The sequence below is a fragment of the Cyclopterus lumpus genome, chromosome 1 (genome assembly GCF_009769545.1).
Source record: "Cyclopterus lumpus isolate fCycLum1 chromosome 1, fCycLum1.pri, whole genome shotgun sequence".
Classification (NCBI taxonomy): Eukaryota; Metazoa; Chordata; class Actinopteri; order Perciformes; family Cyclopteridae; genus Cyclopterus; species Cyclopterus lumpus.
The window spans coordinates 21,787,599-21,810,244 of NC_046966.1; the positions used below are offsets into that span (position 1 = coordinate 21,787,599).

At 41.3% G+C, this 22,646-nt stretch overlaps 3 protein-coding genes across 10 annotated transcripts in view; 1 reads left to right on the forward strand and 2 right to left on the reverse strand.

Annotated features, from left to right (window-relative positions):
- Positions 1–46: 46 nt before the first annotated feature.
- foxk1 (forkhead box K1) lies at positions 47–13,118 on the reverse strand. 4 transcript variants are annotated; one of them, XM_034532425.1, is made up of 10 exons: positions 12,503–13,118; positions 8,885–9,100; positions 5,882–6,080; positions 5,599–5,745; positions 4,822–5,015; positions 4,350–4,522; positions 4,012–4,257; positions 2,914–3,087; positions 1,965–2,263; positions 47–772 (listed from the first exon to the last, which is right to left on the reverse strand). In XM_034532425.1, exons 1-9 carry the CDS (start codon positions 12,946–12,948, stop codon positions 1,986–1,988), a joined length of 2,073 nt encoding a protein of 690 aa, XP_034388316.1. In that variant the 5' UTR covers positions 12,949–13,118; the 3' UTR covers positions 47–772; positions 1,965–1,985. The 4 variants fall into 4 exon arrangements, with proteins under 4 accessions (XP_034388316.1, XP_034388325.1, XP_034388308.1 ...); XM_034532434.1 differs by having other exon boundaries at positions 47–2,263; positions 2,914–3,084; XM_034532417.1 differs by having other exon boundaries at positions 47–2,263.
- A 1,923-nt stretch (positions 13,119–15,041) lies between these two features.
- LOC117730648 (cytochrome P450 3A40-like) lies at positions 15,042–20,001 on the reverse strand. Its single transcript, XM_034532501.1, has 13 exons — positions 19,720–20,001; positions 19,535–19,628; positions 18,535–18,587; positions 18,280–18,379; positions 18,048–18,161; positions 17,506–17,594; positions 17,255–17,403; positions 16,995–17,122; positions 16,839–16,914; positions 16,574–16,734; positions 15,904–16,130; positions 15,610–15,772; positions 15,042–15,310 (listed from the first exon to the last, which is right to left on the reverse strand). The coding sequence occupies exons 1-13, from the start codon at positions 19,788–19,790 to the stop codon at positions 15,230–15,232; spliced, it is 1,506 nt and encodes a 501-aa protein (XP_034388392.1). The 5' UTR covers positions 19,791–20,001; the 3' UTR covers positions 15,042–15,229.
- A 328-nt stretch (positions 20,002–20,329) lies between these two features.
- LOC117730623 (cytochrome P450 3A56-like) overlaps positions 20,330–22,646 on the forward strand; it is a 5,213-nt gene continuing 2,896 nt past the window's right edge. For 3 of the 5 annotated variants that reach the window (XM_034532456.1, XM_034532466.1, XM_034532475.1), the window contains exons 1-7: positions 20,330–20,495; positions 20,591–20,684; positions 21,030–21,082; positions 21,250–21,349; positions 21,895–22,008; positions 22,112–22,200; positions 22,635–22,646. The exon at positions 22,635–22,646 is cut by the window's right edge. In XM_034532456.1, the coding sequence (XP_034388347.1) occupies positions 20,422–20,495; positions 20,591–20,684; positions 21,030–21,082; positions 21,250–21,349; positions 21,895–22,008; positions 22,112–22,200; positions 22,635–22,646 (536 nt within the window). In that variant the 5' untranslated portion in view covers positions 20,330–20,421. Of the gene's footprint in view, positions 20,496–20,590; positions 20,685–21,029; positions 21,083–21,249; positions 21,685–21,894; positions 22,009–22,111; positions 22,201–22,634 lie in introns of those variants that run through there. The other 2 variants (XM_034532483.1, XM_034532490.1) reach the window with 2 other exon arrangements.

Genomic DNA, 22,646 nt, shown 5'->3' on the forward strand with positions numbered 1-22,646 from the left:
CCAACATGGCCGACACCCGGTCACAGAAGAGAAGACGATGAAATCCTTAAGTCAATGAGGAATTTTAATTTGTGCTACACATTTTTAACAAATCACAAAAACAGGAACATTTAAAAATACATATACTTCTCTATTTCCAGAATGTTTACGTATTGACGACAGCCGTTTTATTTATTCTTTTTTAATTTTTTTTTTTACATATAGCAAAATATTTTTTCTTTTCTCCAAAATCAGAAAAAATACCTTCTAAATAGCTTTGTCATTTAGCAGATAGAGCAGCATACAATCATTACGCATCTTTTAAAAAAAAAAAAAAAAAAATATTTTTCTAATGTGCAACAACAATCACTGAAATCTTTCGCAAGTTGGGGCCTGATTGCCAGCTAAAAATGAGGCCCTGTGCAAGGACATTCAGAAAAAGCCAAAGGCAGAGTGAGAATGAAAGATTAGAGGAGGAGGAGAAAGTGCTGGAGAATATCTAATGAGGGCAGTGTCTGTGACAGGAATTGCTAAACGCTTGATGCCTCTGTAGAGACTCCTGCTCACGGAGGAGAGGTAGATTGGGAGAAAGGTTAATGTATTTCAGGGAAATTGAAAAGCAAGAGTCCCCCGTAGAAAATTATGTCGGAAGTACCGTATACGGAAAGAAAAGAAAACAAGCTGTTGAAATCTGTGGTCGTGTGTTGGTCCCGCCCTTCTTCCCCCTGATAAAACTGATGCAAGTCTTCTGATGCAACGTAACCGTCACCGCTGTAGTGTTGCCGATCATGTTCTGTTAAAGAAGCGCTGTGTTAACTATTTTTAAAGAAGAAAAAGTTAAAGCTTTCTAAAAGGTTAAAATAAAAAAAGACAAAAAACAAAACGTAGAAATATTTAAGGCTTTAAGGATTATTACAATAATGCTTTTTTTCTGTGCTAACACAAAAAAAACATACGCACAGACTGTTCCATTTCTCCTTTTAACCACTACTGAAACGAGAACAAAATAATTAAAACAATCAGTTTGTCTACATTAGGTTAGCTCCACTTCAATCAACTCCAAATAGTTGCCTTTTTTTATTTTTTTTTATTTTTTTTTTGTAACCCTCCTCTGCTGTCCAATCACTCAGTTCATCTCGAGGAGTGAAGAGAAGCAAAAGTCCTCGTTTGTCGTTCCTGGATTTTCTTCCAAAAAGCAAAACCCATTTTTTTTTTTCCGTTTGTGCTTCACAGAAGAAGAAGGCAAGAAGGATAGCCACCTCACATCCTGGGCCTTAATATTAATATATTTTCTTTTTGTAAGCGAGACCTTTTCAGTAAAAAAAAAAAAAGTGGCCTTATGAAGAGTACAATCATATTCTTAACAGTCTCCCACGGCCCATCAGTGTGTCTGCGTATACGCAGCAAAGTCCTCTCTGTCCTCTATTGTGTGAAGTTATACACAATATATCAAACTCTGATCGTCACAGTTTCTTCTATAAATACCGGCCATTTAAAAAAACAAACATTCCCTGGTTTTAATTCAGGTAATGGCTAATAACAAGTGCAGGAGTTCTTTGGCCTCGGGAGTGACAGTAACTGATGCATCTCATCCATCAGAGGAAAGGTTGTATCTTGAGATATTATCCAATATTCACATAGTAAAAGTAGTGCTGAAATGATTGTAATATGTATAATGCTCTTATAAGCTTAATATCCTTACTTTTGTTGTGTCAGTGAGTAATGGATTACATTAAAAAAAAAAGCTGGAAAAAAAAAGTCCTGAAAGATTTACTTGCTTTGAATACAGAATGTATTTTTGAAAAGTTTTAATATACTTTTGACCCAAAAAGAAAAATATGTTTCCTTACAATTTTAATTCCCTTCTGTCAAAGAGAGGCTGCCTGTACATTTTTATTTCTTGGCCGTGGCGGCTGCAGTCATATCAAATGAGTATAAAAGGCAAAAGCAGTTAGGGGACCGTGAGGAGGCTGTCCGTCGGGTACCTGGTTAGAGGCCCTGGGTTTTCACTTCCTGGGGTCGTGGGTTTGTGATGTCATGGCGACGATGACGGGCTGCTGAGAAGGCGTGACTTGATGCAGAACAGATTCAGTCCCACCTCCGTCCTCCATCTTTGTCCGCTTGGCCTGTGGCTCCCCCCCCGGCTGCTCGGCTAACGTTTCTGCACTGGGCTGTCGACTCACCAGCACCGGAGGGGAGCTGGAGGCCTGGGCAGCCAAGATCTGGAGAGGACTGCTCAGGCCTGGAAGGAATATGAAGTACGGTGGAGTCAGTGTCTGGATGCCTTGAGAGAGAGATTTATGCATGTTGAAAAGATTGTTTTCTTTCTTTTTTTTTGCGATCAAATGTTTATTAAGATTAAAACACTGATTGTACAGTCAAAAGGCACGACTTGTTTGTTTTATTTCACAACAATAACAAAAAGTACAGAGGTCTAGTCTACTCTCTGTCTTCAATGCTTCTACACACGTCTAACCTATATATATATATATATATATATATATATATATATATATATATATATATATATATATATATATATATATATATATATATATATATATATATACACACATATACACATATACATATACACACACACAATATAGGATTTTCTATGGCCCACTATTCTTTTTTTACATTTTTATGTATTTTTATTATATATTATAACCTTTTCATAATTTTTTTTATGACAAACTATGCTATTTTTGTTGTTGTTTATGACTTTAGACATTATATATACTGTGACAAAGACATTTCTTGAACATACTGTAGTATGAATTTCTTACATTCAATTTAATTTATTTTGTATAGCCCAAAATCCCAAATTAGTGTCATTGTATTTTTTTTCTGGCATCCTATACTATGACGTCTTTAAGAGAAAACATCAGTCTATATTTATCATGCGAGGCATCGATCGATGAAAAGTCTTACCAGATGCATTAGCAAGACCGGTTGCTGTGGCAACGGCAGCACCGGTGTGTTTTCCATTCTGAGTAACAGGACGAACAGGAAGTTGATGTAAACCTAGGGCCAGGTGTCGCCCGTCCCCACCCTGCACTGCACTGTCCACAGTCTGGATCACTCGCTCTCTGTTGAGCTGGGCTTCTGATGGGAACACAAACACACAATCAAAACACTTCGTAAACAAAAGACCTTCGTCTCCTGCTCCGAGATCAACAAATACAATGTGTAGCTGTTAAATCGTCTCGTATGACGATGCCTGTTGCGAAAAAATGTATATAAAAGGTTTTAAATTAAGACACCTGGTCTTGTTTTGATTCAGTGCAGTGGCAATACCTTATACAGCCTGAAGGGGGAGCAGGTGACAGCAATACATTCAAAAGTGTCTTGAAGGGCTTCAGCATCATCAGATTCTCTGGAACTATAGTCGTGTTAAAGTTACCGTAAAAATGGTTTATTTTGGGCGCTCGCATTAAACCCCCTTTGTCCCAGGGTGCAGTTCAATTATGCTACATCCCTTTTTATCTGTAACCAAAAGTATCCAAAAGATTTGCCCTCTTTTTCCATAGCTAATAATAATTTACGTGAACGTAGCTGTGCACACAAGAGTCTTTTTTGTGTGTGCAAACTTCTTTTTCCTGAGAGATAACCAGCTCGATTCTCTGACAGTGACAACTAGTTGTTAATACTAACTAACTAACATATATCCCTATGCAATAAACTAAGTGACACATGGTCAGGCCCTCATTGATCTCTCGTTCAATCTGGACCTGGACCTTGATCCAGACTGAGGAAGCCCTGGCTTAAACCTATTATTAATAGTTCAAATAAAAAGTGTCACAAACTTACCGACACCCATCCGGTCGGTAAGTTTGCGATTGTCCCTCAAGGAGTTCAACAATGCATTTCACAAAAGACGAAAAACATACAGTGATCCGAAACCTCATAAAAGTTTACATTAAATTCTTGCGTAATGTCTTCACAAGTACGGCAATCTCACAACAGCTTTAATAGTTAACAAGATGAACCTATGACCTACAAGTAGAGCACTTCTTAAAAGAGAAATACCTCTGAGCTCAGTGTTGCCCTCTGTTCCTCCAATAGAGGGAGCGCTGTACCCATTAGGAGGGTTGGAAGTTGGAGGGGCGCTGGTAACCACCCGCACCATGGTGATGGAGGACTGAGCGGGGCCCTGGAGCATGTGGATGGGCTGGATCTGGCCGCCGCCACTTGGAACGAAGGCAAGGGCTTTCCCCTGGACTGTCGGGTGGGCGGGTGCAGCCATGATGACGTGCTGAGCGCTGACTGGAGATCCTACGCAGAGACACGAACATCGTTTCACCCCTCGTTCTAGACGCGAAAGCCTTCACGTGCGTGTCGTTGTTGTCGTTGTTGTGAAAGCTTACCAGGGGCACTCTGAGAATACCTATACTCGGGTACGGATGCCAGTTTGTGAGCCAGCTGTTCGTGGTGGTCGTGGGAGATGGGAGAGCCGTCCCTGCTCAGACATTCAGGAGTCTGCAGCCCGCTAGACGGGGGAGAAAGAAGTCCCTGGTGGGTCGGGGAGGCAGGAGCACTCCTGAAAAGGAAGGAATAAGGGGGAAAAGAGACAGAAGCAAAAAGGAGAAAGACCGAAGCGATCAATGGATACCACGAGAGACCTCATAAACATACAGAGCATCCCCGACTGGCAGAGTCTTCTGCTGAATATATTAACCTAGAAATGAGACTTACTTTGTTCTATCCAATCAAATGATAGCCAGGAGCAGAAGCAGAGAGAAGGAGAACGGATTAACAGTGGAAACAGAAGCGACTGAGCATGTTTGAGTGCGTCTGCCTGCCTGTGTACTCCCGTGCAGCTGAAGGTGATCAACCTACCTAGAAGAGAGGGGTCCGAATGGCGTCCTAAAGCAAGCCACCCCTCTTTGCCTTCTTTTCCTGAAGGCTTGCTCCACCAACTTGCTCTCGGAAGCAGAATCCACGCGCCAGAAACTCCCTTTCCCGGGCTCATCCTGAGAACGGGCCACTTTGAGAAAGTAGCGATTGAGTGACAGGTTGTGTCTTATTGAGTTCTGCAGGAATGGAAAAAACAAAATGGTTTAATTAGAAAGAATCTCTCACAGGAGCCGAAAGCGGAGTTCACACTCGCCGTGAGTCTAATGGTCGCACCTCTGAACTGTGCACGCGATCAAATATTTGCTGATAAAATGATATGAATGATATTGTCTCGTGATTTCACAAAGAAGGCCAATTCTTTTTTTCTTTTTTTAAAATGCTTTAGAAACTGGAGATCTTAAGAAAATTGACATTTGAGTCAATATTTTGCCAGACAAATGAAATTGTTTACAGGATACTCAACCTTAAGTTTCTTTATAATTATAATGCATTTATGACTTGACTTTCTTTACACTCATTGTCTTCTTCACAGTACATTCACGATTTGGAGAATAATGTATAACGAACTTTACACTGAGCACAAACGTGCGTGAGTATAACGAAAAGCTTAAACAATACTCATATTTTAGGACACAATTTCTTTCTTCTATTTTGAAATCACGTGTCTGTAGCTACATAACTGTTGGTAAGTGTTCAGATATCATAATAGTTTGGATTGTCATGGCATTACCCGCTCAGTTTCAGACAGAAAGAGCCTACCTGCCAGCCCTTGTCTGCAGTGCGGTAGTAGGGGTAGTGTTTGGTGATATGGGCGTAGATGCCAGAGAGAGTCAGCTGTTTGTCCGGGGCAGAAGAGATGGCCTGGACGATTAGCTGTGCGTAGGAATAAGGTGGCTTGGACTCGTCCTAGACAAACCAGACACAAGTATTAATATCCACACATTGCCATGCCCATACTGTCACAAGAAACCCCGTTGAAAGCTAAATTTGCCTCCTCAAAGACGTATTTAGGACACTTATTTTGATGTCACCGGGTCTTCACCTTGGGGCTGTCTCCACCGGCCGACCCCTCCCGCTGCTCACTTCCCCCACCTCTCTGCTCAGCAATGCTTCGTCTCTGCTCAGAAACAGCCTTGGCGGCATATTCAGCTGCTAACTGGAGGTCAGAGGTCACGTTGCGTCCATAGCGATACCCTGATGATCCTGCCCCTCGCGGACTGACCGGGCAGGAGTTAGGAACACTGGAGAAGAGAGAGAGAGAGAGAGAGAGAGAGGTCTGTCAACAAAGGGTCAACCTTTGGATGGATACAAACAAGAATATATGTCCACAAACACGCAAGAAGAGAGGATAACTTAATGAAGAGATCAACTCTTTGGATTCCAGCAGATGTGTATTATGAATGTCATCCTAAAGCCTCAAATTAAATAGAAATCACAGGAATCTTGTGACCCCGACACAAAATTCCTAAAAATCCCTGATAAAACATACAGAAAACGTCTTTATGAAATGAGGCTCGTACTGCACTATGTCAAATAAATCATTATTTTTTGGTAAATCTTAATAGGATACGAAAAAGAAATAGATAAATAAAAATCCACATAGACCTTCCGTCTTTCTAATTTTACATGTAAAAAAAAACAAGTGCCGTTTGAAACTAATACTAAATAAAGATTTGTATTTTTAATATAATCCTTTGAGCAAACGATGACACATTTAGTGCAACAGACAGACACAAACACAAGAGCTACATTTGGAAAAATGATAACGGCTCAGATCCGGGGCGTTCTCGACACACAAAGCTGTCTTAACACATCGTAAAACACGTTCATGTTAAATCATTAACGAGGCTTTATCTGGCGCTGTTGAGACAAAACACAAATAACTCATACAACACACACCTGCTTCTGTTAGTAAAGTAAACACGGGTTTCTCGGAGAGTCAGTGTGCTTTGATTTGCCTTTGGCAACAGAGAGCCGAAGATAGAGAAACACACACACAGAGAAACACACACACACACACAGAGAGAGAGAAACACACACACACACACACACACAGAGAGAGAGAAACACACACACACACACACAGAGAGAGAAACACACACCACACACACGTATTTTTTGGCTGGGGAAACTAGGCTGCAGGCTCTGTTTTGCAAGTCGCTTTGTAAGCTCAGCTTTGAAAAATGAATGAAGACGACAAGAAACTTCTAATGTTGCTCGGAGACGACCTTAAGTATTAAAATTAGGGCTGAATGATTTTGAAAAAAAACAAACCCAGATAATTACAATTGGATGATTGACGATATTAAAATCGAATGATCATTTTTCATCACTCGTTTAATTTAAATTGGAAAAGCATCTAAAATGACGTGTAGGCCAGGACATCTCTGCCACAATAATTCATTAAAAATGTGTATTGCGACACAATTTTGCCTCCTGCGATTTGAAAATTGCAGGCAATATTGCGACTTTGAGACACATTGTTGATAAATTGTGCAGCCCTCTTTAAAAACATGATTGTGCCTGTAAATCCTTAAAACGTCATTAAAAAGTGCTGACCGGGGCAGAAGAATGTTATTGTATACACTTCATTTCAGTTGCCAAACAGGAAAAGTGACTCTTGCCACCCGGTGAACAGACACCGTTGACGTGCCTTTACTGTACTCGTCTTTATGTTGCGTGTACTGTAATGTGGATACTTTCAAGGAAGGTGGAAAGAGGCCACAGTGAAAGCGGTGGAGAGACGTCTGAGCCAGCGTCTTTACTCTGTGCGAGTGTGTGCGTGTTGTGTGTTTGTCCACGTGTGAGAGAACCGGAGCCGAGGGCCGAGTGGGGGCTCTGAAAAGGAAACCGCGAATGGACGGAAAACTGGCCCACAGGCAAAACAATCTGCCCGGCAGCCAATCACACGCATCGAAGCTGAAGCCATTCCATATAAGGCAGGCACACACAAGCCGACATTAGTGGGGGGGGGGGACGGGACGTGTGATGCAGAAACCGCTGTAGGCCACCAGAGGGCGCCATCGGGCCCCCACCATGTAGCACATGCTGTATACATTTATAGAGCAGTGATTTTTAGACCTGTGCCATCACGGCTTATAAGAGTGCCGGTTTCAACCATGACAGAAACACGGCAGCAGCTGACGGACACTCCTTCAACCAGAAAGGATATCATCAGTGAATATGAGCTGATATTGTATGTGGTTGGGAAAAAACATTGCAGGCATTTTGGGTATTTGCACCAGCAGGGAAATGTACGCCTGTGTGAACTGTGTTGTTTTTATTAATGTAAAGCATTCATTTGGCCGACTAAATTGTATTTTAACCAAAAACTCACATGTTTGCAATTGCTTACACATGCATGAACATGTACAGACCCAACCAAGGTAAGAAAGTAAACCACTCGAGTACTGTGATAGCTCTGAAACACTTAATGTGTAATCTAATCACAATTGAGTTATAAAATGCTGTTTTCTTAAATAGATTTTCAGTCGAGCTGTAAACAAAATTGAATATACTGATGTTTGCTTGATAGAGCAAATCTAAGCAGGATGATTGAATGAGTATTATGGCTGCTATACATAATTATCTTCATTACAGCTTAATCTGCTTAGTTATTTTGTAATTTAATCACTTGATGATTTAGATGTTCTAATCCCAGGGTGACGTCATCAAACAGTCAGTTTAATATCATATAATAAAAAGAAAAATAAGCAAATCCTCAGAACAAAGAGGAGCGTTTGGTGGTTTTCTGATAAAACTGCGTTTGATCATTTATCTAAATAGTTGCCAATTAATTTAATCAAATTGACTAATATCTATTTAAACTCACAACTTGGAGACTCAATACAAAAATACCTTCAAGCTTTGCACTGAGCTTAAACAGTCACAACAATTTACAAGAAACAGCTTCCACATACTTTACAAACAGAAAAACACTGACCGCTCTAATCAAACCTGGTCTATACGTATTAAGTGTGTACACTAGACAACATGCTGTGTCCGCATTTCATATGATTGTGTGTTTCTGTGGGTCTCCCCTTACCTGAGGGTGCCTGTGGGCGAGGGCATCGGCGAGCCAAAAGCCCTGATGTGCTCTTCATGCTGCTGCATTGTGGGAATGCTTATTTTGAGGGGGGAAATGTGGGGCAGAAGTGGGCGAGGGGGAAGCGAGGGCTGCTCCCTCTCTCGGTGCTCCTCCGGCGGCAGGAGCGACATGAACTGGATCTTGATTACTGTACTGGGAAAACGAAACACACACCTAGAGAGAGAGAGAGAGAGCAGGGCGGCGGGAGGGGAGAGATGGTGGAGGCCACGGGACAGAAGAGAGACAACGTTTGATTAGTGCATTCTCTCAAAAGATACAACGCTGGACAGCCAAGTATTTAACATAATGATTATAATCTGAAGCTTTGAGATCATATCACATGACTTTCATCAGCAGATGGGAGTTTGACCAAGTTGACCAAATGCGTACACGTTAATAAGAAATTACGAGGACTTTAGAGATTTATCGTCTCAAAACTCCTTTGTCTTAATGTGCTCAATACAATGTGAATTTGAACATTTACAGTACAATGACAAGTATGAACTCGAAATCACAATGTTATATACGTTTGAATTGTACACAGTCGATAATAAATTCGCCAAACGCGACGAGAAGCTTGTGTTATATTTTGAAATATGAAACCATGTCATTAAGCAACGACACTTTCCCCCTTAACTACAGGCGGTTTGTTTTTAATATAAACAATGTATTTAGCCAACCGCTTTTTGTGGACAAAGAACTAGTCTGGTGGAGACTTGACACAACATCGGTTAACCAGCATTTCGTCTTCTTTAAGCAGGTCTGGACAACTGCCTCAATGAAAGGAAGGATCAGTCAAACCCACGTTAGTTTAAGCCTAAAACAAAACAAACAAAAAAGAACTGAAAGTAATTATATGTGTAGGGGATTCAGAACATGTTTCAGAGTGGAACCGTAATAACTAATGTAAGTAGCTTTAATGGTTCCTAGCAGGTTCAGGCAGCGAGGTTGCACAGTCACTGAAATTAAGTCTTTGTGACTGCAACCATCTGCCCAAATATGATCATTTGTGTCTTTAAGCAATAAACTGAATCCCAACTAATTCTAGGGGTGCTGAGCTCAGGCTGAGACCTCCCTGCAGAGACGAACAAAAAGGAAGAAAAAAAACGTAGTCCACACAGGACTACGAAGATTTCGTAAGCAGTTTGAGACCGTTAAGTCTATGTGTCGCAGCTGCTTATCCAATACTGGACCCATGTACAGTTTGCTCACAGCTGTCTCCGCCTCGAGCAGGCCCTCCTCAACAAGTGGCTGTCCATGCAAGAAGAGCTCCAGTGAGGAGAGGACAAAGACTTGTGGCAACTCTGAAGGAGCTTCAGGGTCCTACAGCTGAGATGGACGAGAATGCGCAGACAACAATTTATTTTTGCCCGAATTCCTTCCAACAGTCCCTGGCTGTAAAGAGAAAGCCACTGTTCAAAGAACTCACATGATATGTTGGATAGTGTTTGAGCTATAGAGCATGTGAGAGACTGAGACAAAGTGGAAACAGAGTTTAAAAAGGAGGTCTTTATGGATTTTAAAGCAAATCTATGAGATTTGTATCCACACAGCTCTCAACATGGCGATGGTTAAGACAGCAGCGAGCGGCTAACAGAACAAACAATGACAACAGGACCGACACAGCCAACAGTGTTAAACTGGGAAGGGGCGGGGGCATTAGATTATTAGTTATTAATATTAGTTATCAGCGGTATACACCGTATGAGCGCAGAGCGGTGGCCATGGCTAGCCAGTGGGAAACATAAACAGAGACGAACATGCACTCGAGACAGCTACATAAACAAAGCACAGAGAAGCTCGGAGAACAACACGTGCAGAGGAAATTAGACTTAATTCTCTGCTCGGGACTCCATTGCCCGTTTGCTGCTATACAAATGTTCTAAATATCATATAGAGAACCTTTAATGGGACCACAATTAAGCCTTGTTGCGATCATACATGAAAACTGGGAATACTTTGAAGACTCCAGGTGATTTGAAGGTGGCAAAATACAAGCAACCGTTTTGTGTTGTGCTATATTTTTACTCCCGACAATCTGCAGACATTTGCTGATATTAAAGTATCTTTCTGCTCGGTGTCCTAATTAATACAAATGTGTTTAAAAGTTGTAACATAATAATAATGTATAACTGCAGTAAATATACCAGAATAACTAAAACCCCCTCTTCTACATTTGAAGAGGGTTCAGACTGAACTCAACACAGTCTTCCATCCATCTTTGTAATCCACACATGCGGACATGGCTGTGTTGGATATGGCCTTGGTTTTTGAGTCTTGTGTTTACTCCATGTGCTCCAGCAATGAGGATGTCATTTCAGGCCTGCACTTCCTGTCCAATGCTAACCACACCCACAAACAGTCCCGACAGCCAATCATAGAGAACCCCCCACGCCACCCACCCTTTTACGTGATTGACACACACACACACACACACACACACACACCCACACACACAAAGTCAAAGCTTTCAGTTTGAGTTTGTAATAAACGAACCAGTGCAGGCTGAATGAGTTGCCTTAACAGTGTCGCAACAACAGAAAGAGTGAAACCATATTCAAAGACCGGATGTTTCTCCTGGTTTAAAAAAAAAAAAACAACAACAAAAAAAACCGAAAGCGTTTCAAGTTTTAATACAAAACAAACACACCATTTGCTCACAAGACTCGCGAACGGAGGCGCCAGGGGTGCGTTTGTTTACATAAAAAGGTTGAAGTGAGCTTCACAACGAGCCGACGTTGTCGCCCTGAAAACTGTGAGACACGACTTTTTTTTTTTTTTTACCTCCAGACAAGAGAAACCAAATGTTTTCACCCCCCAAAAAAAAAAACAGATCTGCAACAATGACAACACTGCGATGTGCAACACGTCATGGGAATCTTTTAACGTTAGTTCACGAGCTTTTCGCTTGTCTTGAGGCCAAATTAAGCTAGGTTTGCTAACGGCTAAAACCTAGCTAGCTAGCGAGGATAATTCCGTGGGGTCAAAGGTCACCTGGAGAGGCTCCCCCAGACGGATGGAAGTAATAATAATAATAATAATAATAATAATAAGTTAACGGCTCAGGGGGACACATGTTAGCGTATTATGTTACAGCTCCTCGGACCAAACCGAGGTTAAAGTGCACTTAAACCGACGCTAAACCCGATCAGACCAAATCAAACCGCTCTCATCGGGGTGTCATGGCAAACTTTGCGTCCCCTGTCAGAATGTGCCTCTTAATTTGGACGTTTTAATACCGCAGAACGTGTACACATTTTAGAAAAGTTAGGACATCCGCTAAGAAAAACTACTATTGCGGCTTCTCAGTTATGTGATCACAAAAGCTAAAATACAATGTTATGGATTTAGTTTTAAAAATGTGATTCAGCCGCCCGGCGTCCAGAGGAGGAGGAGGGGGGGGGGGCTTTACTTTAAAGGGGGTACGAAACACGTCATGACAACGGCTGCGAAAGCGGTTTTGATCAACAGGAGGTCAAATGCTTAAATTGAATATTAAAGTTTTGGGCAGCCACGCGCCGTGTGACCACACTCAGCCAACGTCGGCAGCGGCCATGCTAGCTGACTCGCACTCACTCTCTGGGCAGCGACAGCGGCGGCGCGCCTCTCCGCTGGAACACCCCGTCAACGAACACGCCGTTCTTGCCCAGACACCGGAGGGAGAACCCGCTCGTCTCGTCGTGGGCGATCTGCAGGTGTCGCCTGGAGATGAAGCTCGAGTGGCCCATGTTGATGTCCACGGAGCCGTGAGACGAGTTCCGGCCTATGGTGACCGTCCTCTGGCGCATCACAAACTCAAAGTCCCGGCCCTCGAGTCTAGCCAGGGCCTGCGCAGGAGGACACGCAAGGCGCACGGGGAAAAGCCCGGCGTCGGCGCGGGCTTCCATCATCGAAGGACCCAAGAGGGCGAGCGATGGCTGGTGATAGGCGTGCGAGGTCACCGCGACGCGCACGGGACTGCATGGTGCCGACTGTAAAGCAAGCAGGGCTCGAGCTCCGGTGTCTTCCCGGTAGTCTGCCATCTTCTTTCGGAGGGTCAACACACTCACACACGCGCGTACACACTCACACACACTTTACTTCTCGCACACACAAAGTTGCAACGTGAGAGTTTTCGGCCAGGGCACTTGCTCGCTCCGTGGCTGTCGGAACAACATGGAGTCCGAGGCGGTGCAAGAACGGGACTGGAGTTGCTGCGGGAACGGGACTGGTGCTGCGTTCAGGGACTGCTGGAAAACCTCGAGAGTCAAACTGCAACCCAATTTGATTCAATGCTACTGAGGAAACTGTTTCTAGTACACCACAACACGTAGATTTATCAAACCATTTCAAATTATGTTTGCCTGAAATTATTTTTGGACAGAATATTTTACACTTGAACATTTTAAATTGCTTTTTGAGGCGAACAAAAAAACAACCAAATGAGAACTACATTTTAAAAAAACAATAACAAATAAAATAGAATAAACTGGGATAGAAACAAAATAAAAATAGACAAATATAATGATAAATTGCCTTTTAATGTTCAGTTACATTTTGAGAAAATCCACGTCATGCAATACCTCAATAAACGCACTACTTATGTTGACATCAAGACTAGAAACTGCTCACTGACACAGAATTACAAACATTGATCACAAGTCATTGTGATCGAGGTTGCAGGCTCTCTGTCCTGAACGCCACACCTGGGCACCTCTGCCGATAGGCTGCAGTTATTGTCGTCACACCAGGAAACTGGAGGTAGAGTTCAGCAGTATCTCGACATGTATTGTGGTATTAGTCAGAACTGCAAATCCACTACAGTGTTTCATGTTTTTTCCTGGATTGCGGATCTGAATTAATCTAAATCGGTTGCAAATGGTTCCGTGAATAAAACAACAAATATAAAAAAACTACATTTACGAATCATACAAGTTATGAAAAGACACTGAAAACATACCCAGGGGGGGGATTACGCTTCATGATGTTGTTATTTTATCCCACAGTTTGGGTTGCTTTACCAATATTCCTGAAAATGGTGCATTTAATTGACAGATCTGATGTAATAATCATAGATTTCAGTGATTTCCAACAAATGACATGTGAAATGTTCCTCAATCCCCACCCCTCAATGTTTGCACCTCAGATCTTTTCTTTTTTCTTTTCTTTTTTTTTGGTTGTATTTCTACCCTCTGTTTATAAACATGGAAAGAACAAGATGGTGGAAAAACGCGGATAATGGATCTGTGAAGTAGCAGGAACAATGAATAAACAATGAAAACAGAGCCTCCACACGAGGGCGCTGTTGTGATATAAAACATCCCGAGAGACCGGCACACAGTCATTAGAACATGGTTACAGCAGGCCACTTAATGCACTCTATTACTGAAACATCTTGTGAAATATTAACTCACTGCCCGATAATGAACCCTTTTTTATTTATTTATGTCCTATATTTAACAGCGGGTGGAAAGAAATACACAAACACTTGCTTAACCCTTTGATACACAACATGGTTCAAAAGTGACCCGACAAGAGTTTTAATTGTAAATATCTTTGCAATAAGTTCATTTCATCATTCAGAATTCCAGGAATTCCTCAATTAACTTGTTTTTGATCGTCACAAATTCTTATTTTGATTTGTCCTTTTTAAAATAAAAATCGAAGGCACAACATGGGTCCAAAATGACCCGTATTCATTTCACATGTTATTTCATGCATGGCTGTGTTTCTTTGCTATATCTTTTTAAATCTATTTATTTAATCATTTAATATTACAAAGTAATCATTAATATAATGAAAGCCTGTCAGCCTGCAATATATATTAGTACTTCCTGTTGTGTTATCAGACAAGTGTTGATTTAACTGCATGGTTAAGCGACAACACATTAGTGGGTGGTGCTGTTGTGGAAGATGTTTTTTGTCATTTCACCTGACCTCATATGTGACATCATGTGACTTACTGGGAAAGAAATTTCCCCGCGTATAATTTTACATGTTGTATATATATATATATTTTTTAAAGTATCAAAATGTCTGTCATATGCTTCTGTTTCTCGGCCATATTTTGCTAATTTGTAGCCCCGGTAAGTTGCAGGTTGGCTGTTCCAGTGAACAAATCACATATCAGAATGAATCAGGAAGATCCAAACTAACCTTTATTGTTGACGACACAGGTTTGACAAATGGATAGTTTAGGATGAATATTGGTAAAAGCTTTAATGGGAACAAAATAGAACTAGCTGATACAGACGTACACACAACTCTACTATCAGGCATGATCAAAATGGCCATGTTTATAATCTTTTATCTCATTAATTATTTTTATTCAGAATGTGGCACCAGCTTAAGTTTGATTGGTCTTTTTGGCATCAGCAGGCCCTGGATGTCCATCTCCAAGGGGATCTGACAGGAAATTACACGTGAAGAGAAAATAATTGTGTTAGAAAATCAACAAAGTATGAAACACACAAACAGCTGGCGGTATCACAAAAGGGTAAAACAACACACACAAGGCTTCTGATCTTTAAACAGACAGACCTTTGCAACACTCACGATTGGCTATCTTTGGTATTATATAACCCTCATTATCCCAATCATACTAGCAATAAATACAATTTGTACCCGCAGTACGCCATAAAGTATGATTATTCATCCACCATAAAAATAAAATAACACTGAAATAACAATCAGTGTGGTCTCACCTCAGTCTCCTTGCACACAGAGAAGCTGAACTTCTGCAGGATCTCCACCAAAGCTAGTTTCATCATCACCAGAGCAAATCGCATCCCGATGCAGTTCCTTGGTCCTGCCCCGAAAGGCATGTACATGTAGGGGTCAATAGCCTCCTTGTTTTCCTTGCTGAACCTGAGGATACACACACACACACACAGACACACACATGTATTAATAACAGAAATGTGGCAATTGCCTGCAGAGCTCAGGTCCTATCTGCGGCAGTTTTGGTCAAACCTAAAACACATCAATCTTTTCTGCACCTCTCAGGTTTGAACTCCTCGGGCTCGGGCCACAGATTAGGATCCCGGTGCATCGGCCATGTGGGTACCAGGATCACCATACCCTTTGGAATCACGAGGCCATTTATCTCCACGGTCGCCTTGGCCACGCGCTCCAGACGTGCGGCGATGGGGTACAATCGGAGAGACTCGTTGATGACGCTGTCGAGATAGTCCATCTGCATCAGGGCCTGGTACTCGACGGGAGCCTAAAAGCGCAGAGACACACGAACGCGACAAGACCGTCACGCCGTTATATTCGGCAGAGTTAGGAGCTGCAAGAAGCGCCGGAGGGATGCGGTGACGGTTGATGGAGGCAACGATGTTAAAAAAAAAGAGACTGTGACTGTCCTTTATGGGTTCAGCCTTTATGCTAAGATAACTGGAAAATATCAGTTAGCTTAGCATAAAAGCCGCTAACACATGGAAGAGCTAGTCTGATCAAAAGTAAAAAATAAGTTTAAATTCAACAGTTGGGCAGAAACACAACACCCCGATGATAATTCATGTTGCTCTGTGCCTGTTTGATGAGTAAACAAGCACTTTGTTTGGTGATTATATATCTATAAATCTATGGGTTTGTCAAAGCAGTTTTAAATGTATTAATTTGAGGCCGTTCCTGCAACCTCAAATGTTGCCCGTCCCAACGCACCTTGTTCGGGAAGGTGGAGTCGACCTCCTCCTGCAGCTTTTTCATGACGTGAGGGTTCGTCGCCAGATTGTAAGCCAAGAAAGTGAGAGAGCTGCTGGTGGTTTCGTAGCCAGCGAAGAGGAAAATCATTGCTTGAGAAAGGATCTCATGATCGTTTAAACCTGGGGAGATAGATTTAGAATAGTGTTTAGCTGTGCTTTTGTGTGTATGTATTACACGTGGTTGTGTGTGTGTGTGTGTGTGTGTGTGAGTGTGTGTGTGTCACCTTTGTTTGATTCAGTTTTACTGAGGTCGTTGTTTTTCTGGGAGTCAATCATCAACTGAAGGAAATCCACTCGATTCTAGAAGTAGGCAAATATGAGAATAGCTGCGATTGTATTTCTGAATGTGCAAAGAGATGTGGATGCACAGACAGTCGTACCTTTTCCTTGCTGTGCACTCGGTTGGACTTGATCTTCTGCAGCGCGGCGTAAAAGAAGTCTGTGACAGACGAGGGGAAAAAGGAAAACTCCATCTTCTCAAGAACTGGACCCATGAAGGGGAAGAAAGCTGGAATCAAGCAGAAAGCAACACACAACGTATCAAGGACACATGGCAGTGACAGTGAACATTCACAACACAGATATTTTTGGGATTACTAGCAGTATAAATAGCTGCCTTTTACAAAAAGGATTTCTGTACCAACAATGAGGAAGAGCGGGTTAAAAAGGTCAAACTTCAGCATCTTCTTGATGTTAGTGACAAAAGGGTCTGAGGGGTTGTTGAGTGAGTCGATGTCGACGCTGAAGGCTGTGCTGGCTACGACATCCATACTGTAGGGTCCAAAGAACCTGAACACACACACACACACACACACACACACACATTAGAGATTTAAAAACTTTATACACTCTCTGGAATAAGTTTAAATGATTGGTAGAACGTGTTCTTACTCTTTCAGCTCTAAGGGCTCATCCTTGTCTGCCTTCTTTTTCATGCTGCTGGTCAGGTTAGCAGAGTGGTGCTTCATGATGTCAAACATCTGAGACACACGTATATATATATTAAATAAATATATGTTATATATAATATATATATATTATATATATATATATATATATATATATATATATATATATATATATATATAATATAATATATAAATCACCTCTAACCAAAGCAATATATACCCTTTGTACAAAATGTGTAAAGATAACTTTTTTTTTACATCCGAGAAGCATTAAAGACAGAGAGTACACCTCTCAGCAATCTGACTTCATTTTTTCAAAGACTGTACTTGTTGTTATTGTTGTCAAATAAAACAAACAAGCAGTACCTTTGACTTTACATTCAGTGTCTTAATCTCAATAAACATTTGATCTAAAAAAAACAGAAAAAAGAAAACAATATTTTCAACATGCATAAAAGGGCAGAGGAGGTAGAGAGTGGGAGGAGGGGGGGGGGGGGGGGGGGGGGGGGGGGGGGGGGGCTGCACCTCTTTCAGTCTCCCCGAGGTGAAGGAGGGCGACAGGACGCTGCGGATCCTTTTCCACTGGTCGTCCTCAGCGATGGACACGGCGTCGTACAGTTGCCCGTTCAGTCGGAAGTTCTGTGACAGAGAAGCACAGGCCGATGCTAAGGAGAGTCCGAGGGCCACAACGAGGGGTGTGTGTGTGTGTGTGTGTGTGTGTGTGGGGGGGGGCTGAACGTGTGGTTGGGTTGCTTACTCTGCGATTGGTGAAGAGAGAGTAGCACTCCTTTATCAGGATGGCTTTTATCATGGAGGGATCCGTGACGCACAGCACGGGCTGACGGCCGTCAAAAATGCTTCATGGGGTAAGAGTAGATCAGAAAGAAAAGAGGAGTAATGAAACACCAGGTGAGCGGTTTATGCAGACGTATCAACCGACCTCGTAAAATAATTACACCACACTATAAACAGAGACACACACACACACACACACACAACATGCACGACTTACCCCCATATTTTTCCATATTTATTGAAGCAATCCTGGTCAAATCCAATGAATCCCTATGTACAAGAATAATAATATACAGATTATAAATTGTCCACATTTTTTCTTATTGAATATGTATTTTTTTGGAGGACTGTATATTAACAGGGTTAAATGTTAATTCAACGTCTTCACTTCAAAGCTGCTATTGTTCTATTAAATAACATTAAGACGTAATATCTTTAAACGCAGACAGATCATAGAATAGAAAAAAGGGGAAACTGGGAATTTTCATTGTCAAAACGTGATAACAAAAAATGTGCGAAAGGTTCTCTTTTACGCGTAAATAAATGTAAATCTGAAAAGCCTGCAGCAGTTCCATCTTTCACAGAAACTTTAAACCTGTGAAATTCATTCAACGGGAATTATTTAATTGAGTGCAACACATTGACATATAAAGATAAAGATAAAGAGTTTGTTTTTGTCATTGTTGTTACACAACGACATTTCGTTTGATGGCCCACAGTCAGCCTGTAGCAGTAAACAACAAAGCTGTCAAGAGACATAAACTCTACCACACCTCCGATGGTACAACTATTGAAACTTCAAGCCAGATTTCTTAATTCACCCTAACCCTAAATACAGAATAATTACATTACATTTACATTACATGTCATTTAGCTGACGCTTTTATCCAAAGTGACTTACAATAAGTGCATTAAACCATCAGTACAAACTCAAAACAACAAGAATCGAGAAAGTACAATTTCTTCAATAAAGTTAAACTACAAAGTGCTATCAGTAAGAGACATTTAAGTGCTACTAAAGTGCTACTACGGCGCCACCTTCCCTATTCAAGGTATAGTCGAAAAAGATGTTTTTAGTGGACACTTTACAGCACTGGTCTCAGAGCAGGAAAAAAAAGTCTTGCTCAAAATAACGCCTCAACAATCCTCCACTTAGTGCCTCGGTCAGCATGTAAAACTAACGTGTCTTCTGCTTCTGAAAAAATAGGTTTACCAACCTTTCTATATGCCAGCATAGTGCCAAAGAAAGGGACCGGTTGGGGACCAGGGACGCCCATTTTCTTAAATATTCCATATGGCCAGCAGGAATACCTGTAAAACAAAAAGAGAAGATATTTTTTATCACACAGACAAACAAACAAACAACATATATATATACAAACAAATATTCGTACACACTTACACAAAGATCAGTGTGATGAGAGCCACCAGGAGGGTCCAGGTCTCAGCGGAGAAAAAGAGGGAGAAGCCCATCTCTGCAGGTGTGTTTCTCTCTTCTTTCAAAAGCACCACTAACTTTACCTCTGGTTTCTATCTGCAGCATTTACCCTTTTGTGAGGGCGAGGGGAGTGTGTGAGAGGAGTGTGTGAGGGGAGTGTGTGAGAGTTGAACCAATGGCTTGCAGGCAGGCAGGGTCATGTGAATCATTGACAGACCAAACCGGATTTATAATCATCTGTGATTCTGCAATTTTGGGACCTATATTATTATATTGCTTTGTGTTAGATAGGACTCACGCAAAGTTCATATTAACAGCTTCGAGTAATATATTCTTATATTATATATAATTCATTTCTTCTTGGCTCCCCCCCCCCCCCTATACTTTCTGAGTGAAGAAAAATATAAACACACTTTTTTTTTTCCAAAAATGAATGTAGAGCCATGTACTCAGTTGTTTTATTGTCAAATCTTTATTGAAAACATATATATATATATTCACAATCTGTACTCACACAAAGACATGTCGAGGCACGTCTAGGCGTACATCAGGAAGTGGAGTGGAAGTGGTTAAAGGTCCACGCAGGACAATAAACAGGAGCCACACCTCCGGCACATTCAGCCAGAGTTCAGCTCATTATTCAGCTCACTCCAACTCGGCCGAGTAATGATGGGCTGTCTTCCATTCTTCTCTGTCGAAACGTGGATTCTACTCCTCACATTTATCTGCTTTTTTGTCATGTAAAGTGGATTTTTTTTTTAAAAGTACATTATTTGTATTTCAAGTAAAGTTTTTGACCGAAAAAAACCCCATGATTTAATACTTTGCTTTGCAGATATAGCAACCGGCCTTATGGAATATTTGAGAAGTTAGGGATCCCGGGTCCCAAGCCGTACATTTACTGGGGCACAGTTGGAAGGCACCACAAAGTATGTCAATCTTTATTAATTATGATTCTTTTAATTTGATGCGAGTGTGTTAGCAGATGTGGATTGTATAGCGTGTATACAGTGTTAACCCGAATATAATAATGGAGGAATAAAGCATCACTTTAGTGTCAGTGGAACTCTGTCATCCAAAAGTCTTTATTGTCACATGTCAATGTCAGCACTTCTGATTGGCTGATGTATTTGTCCATCAAGCAGTAACTGAATTAACCCTATAAAGCCTGCATATGATAATACAAATATATCATATAATTGAGAACACATTTCCTTGTGTATGTTAACAGAGTGAATGATTAGTGATGATGAATATGTATTTTCCGGTACAAGGTTTACTACGAGGATGATGTCCAAAGTGCTAAGAAGTATGGAAAAGTGTGGGGGTGAGTCTATAAAGCTTTTTACAGCGTAGATATAAGAACTAATTATCATTGAACTGTTGAACCTCTCACTTGGCTGCTTACTGTTAATTAACGCTCTCCTGCTGCAATGACGACAATTTTACACTGAATTCCCACAAATGTAAATGTGCGTTTGTGTAAATGTCCAGGACGTATGAATTCAGGACGCCGGTGCTGGCCGTGACGGACCCTGAGATGCTGAAAACCATCCTGGTGAAAGAGTGCTTCACTTACTTTACAAACCGGAGGGTGAGAAGAACTCACAGGATTAAGAATTAATAGTACAAAAGACCCCGAAGTCACAGTGACTTGTGACCACCAGAATCTGATCAGGGACTACAGATGAAAAATAACCTCTTGGATAACTGGCACAATTACAGAGATGTTTTGTAAAAAAAAAAAAAAAAAAAAAACTGTTCAAACTAGAGTCCAGTTATTGAAATGTGTGCCGAATTTGAAAAATATCCTTCAATTCCTGATATACTGCATTCACGACAATGAACGGCCGGACAGAAGGACAACATAATGGGTTGATTTCCCAAAGCAGCAGGAGGAGTTCTTAGCAAAGGTGACATATGAAAAAGGTACATATCTGCAAATGTATCCACATTTAAAATATATGTATATATAAACACTACATTGCCCGTGAAGATTGCAATAAAAAGAGCATCGCACGGTGCAATAGTGTGCTCGTTTATGCATTTTTAACAGTTTTTGCACAACAATGAAGCCCTATGGCCCTGAGGAATCAACGAGATATCCACACATGCGTTTTGACCTCTTTGCCCGTCTAGAATTTCCATCTGAACGGGGAACTCTATGACGCGGTGTCTATTGCTGAGGACGACGAATGGAGACGGATTCGTAACATCCTCACGCCGTCCTTCACCTCCGGCCGTATAAAAGAGGTAAAAATTGACAATTTTTTTTAACTTTCTTCAACTCCTATTTGGGTAAATTCTTGTTTAAATCTTCACCTTTCATGTACCCCCCCCCCCCCCTTTGTCTAAGATGTTTAGCGTCATGAAAAATATTTCCGGCAAACTGACAGCCAGCATGCGGTCCAAGGCGCACAATAATGAAGTTATTGCTGTAAAAGAGTGAGTAATACTCCTACGAATGAATGGTTGATCACAGAGAACCCAATACGGCAGGCTAGCTGTATCCCTTTGTTTTCAGTCTTTGTGCTAAGCTAAGCTAACTGACTTCCGTAGCTTCATATTTATCATACAGAACACATAAATGAGTGGTATCAATCTTCTCTGCAAGAAAGCAAATATATGGGTTTCCAAACATGTTGAACCAATTAAAGTATTTGTCATTGGTTTTGAAATATTTGACTGAAAATCTATCGCGCCAACTGTTGCGAAACGTCCCTTTTCGAAGCCAAGTTAGAGCACCGTTTTCATTATATTAATATATAATATGTTATATTATGTGTGCTTGTTTACTGCCCTTATTTCAGCTTTTTATTAGTGGCAGACTATCATCGCCCTATAATATGAAACTCTGTGTAATGTGTGACGTACTCCAGCATCTTCGGGCC

Excerpts from the sequence above, each read along its gene's own strand:
- foxk1 (XM_034532425.1), bottom strand. The coding sequence starts at position 12,948 with ATGGCAGACTACCGGGAAGACACCGGAGCTCGAGCCCTGCTTGCTTTA. Across the intron at positions 5,746-5,881 it reads CCGGTGGAGACAGCCCCAAG|GACGAGTCCAAGCCACCTTA; the intron begins GTGAAGACCCGG and ends TGGTTTGTCTAG. Across the intron at positions 2,264-2,913 it reads CGGTCTTGCTAATGCATCTG|GCATCCAGACACTGACTCCA; the intron begins GTAAGACTTTTC and ends CTCTCTCTCAAG.
- LOC117730648 (XM_034532501.1), bottom strand. The coding sequence starts at position 19,790 with ATGGGCTTCTCCCTCTTTTTCTCCGCTGAGACCTGGACCCTCCTGGTG. Across the intron at positions 18,588-19,534 it reads CTATGCTGGCATATAGAAAG|GGATTCATTGGATTTGACCA; the intron begins GTTGGTAAACCT and ends TCTTGTACATAG. Across the intron at positions 17,404-17,505 it reads GAGCCCTTAGAGCTGAAAGA|GTTCTTTGGACCCTACAGTA; the intron begins GTAAGAACACGT and ends GTGTGTGTTCAG.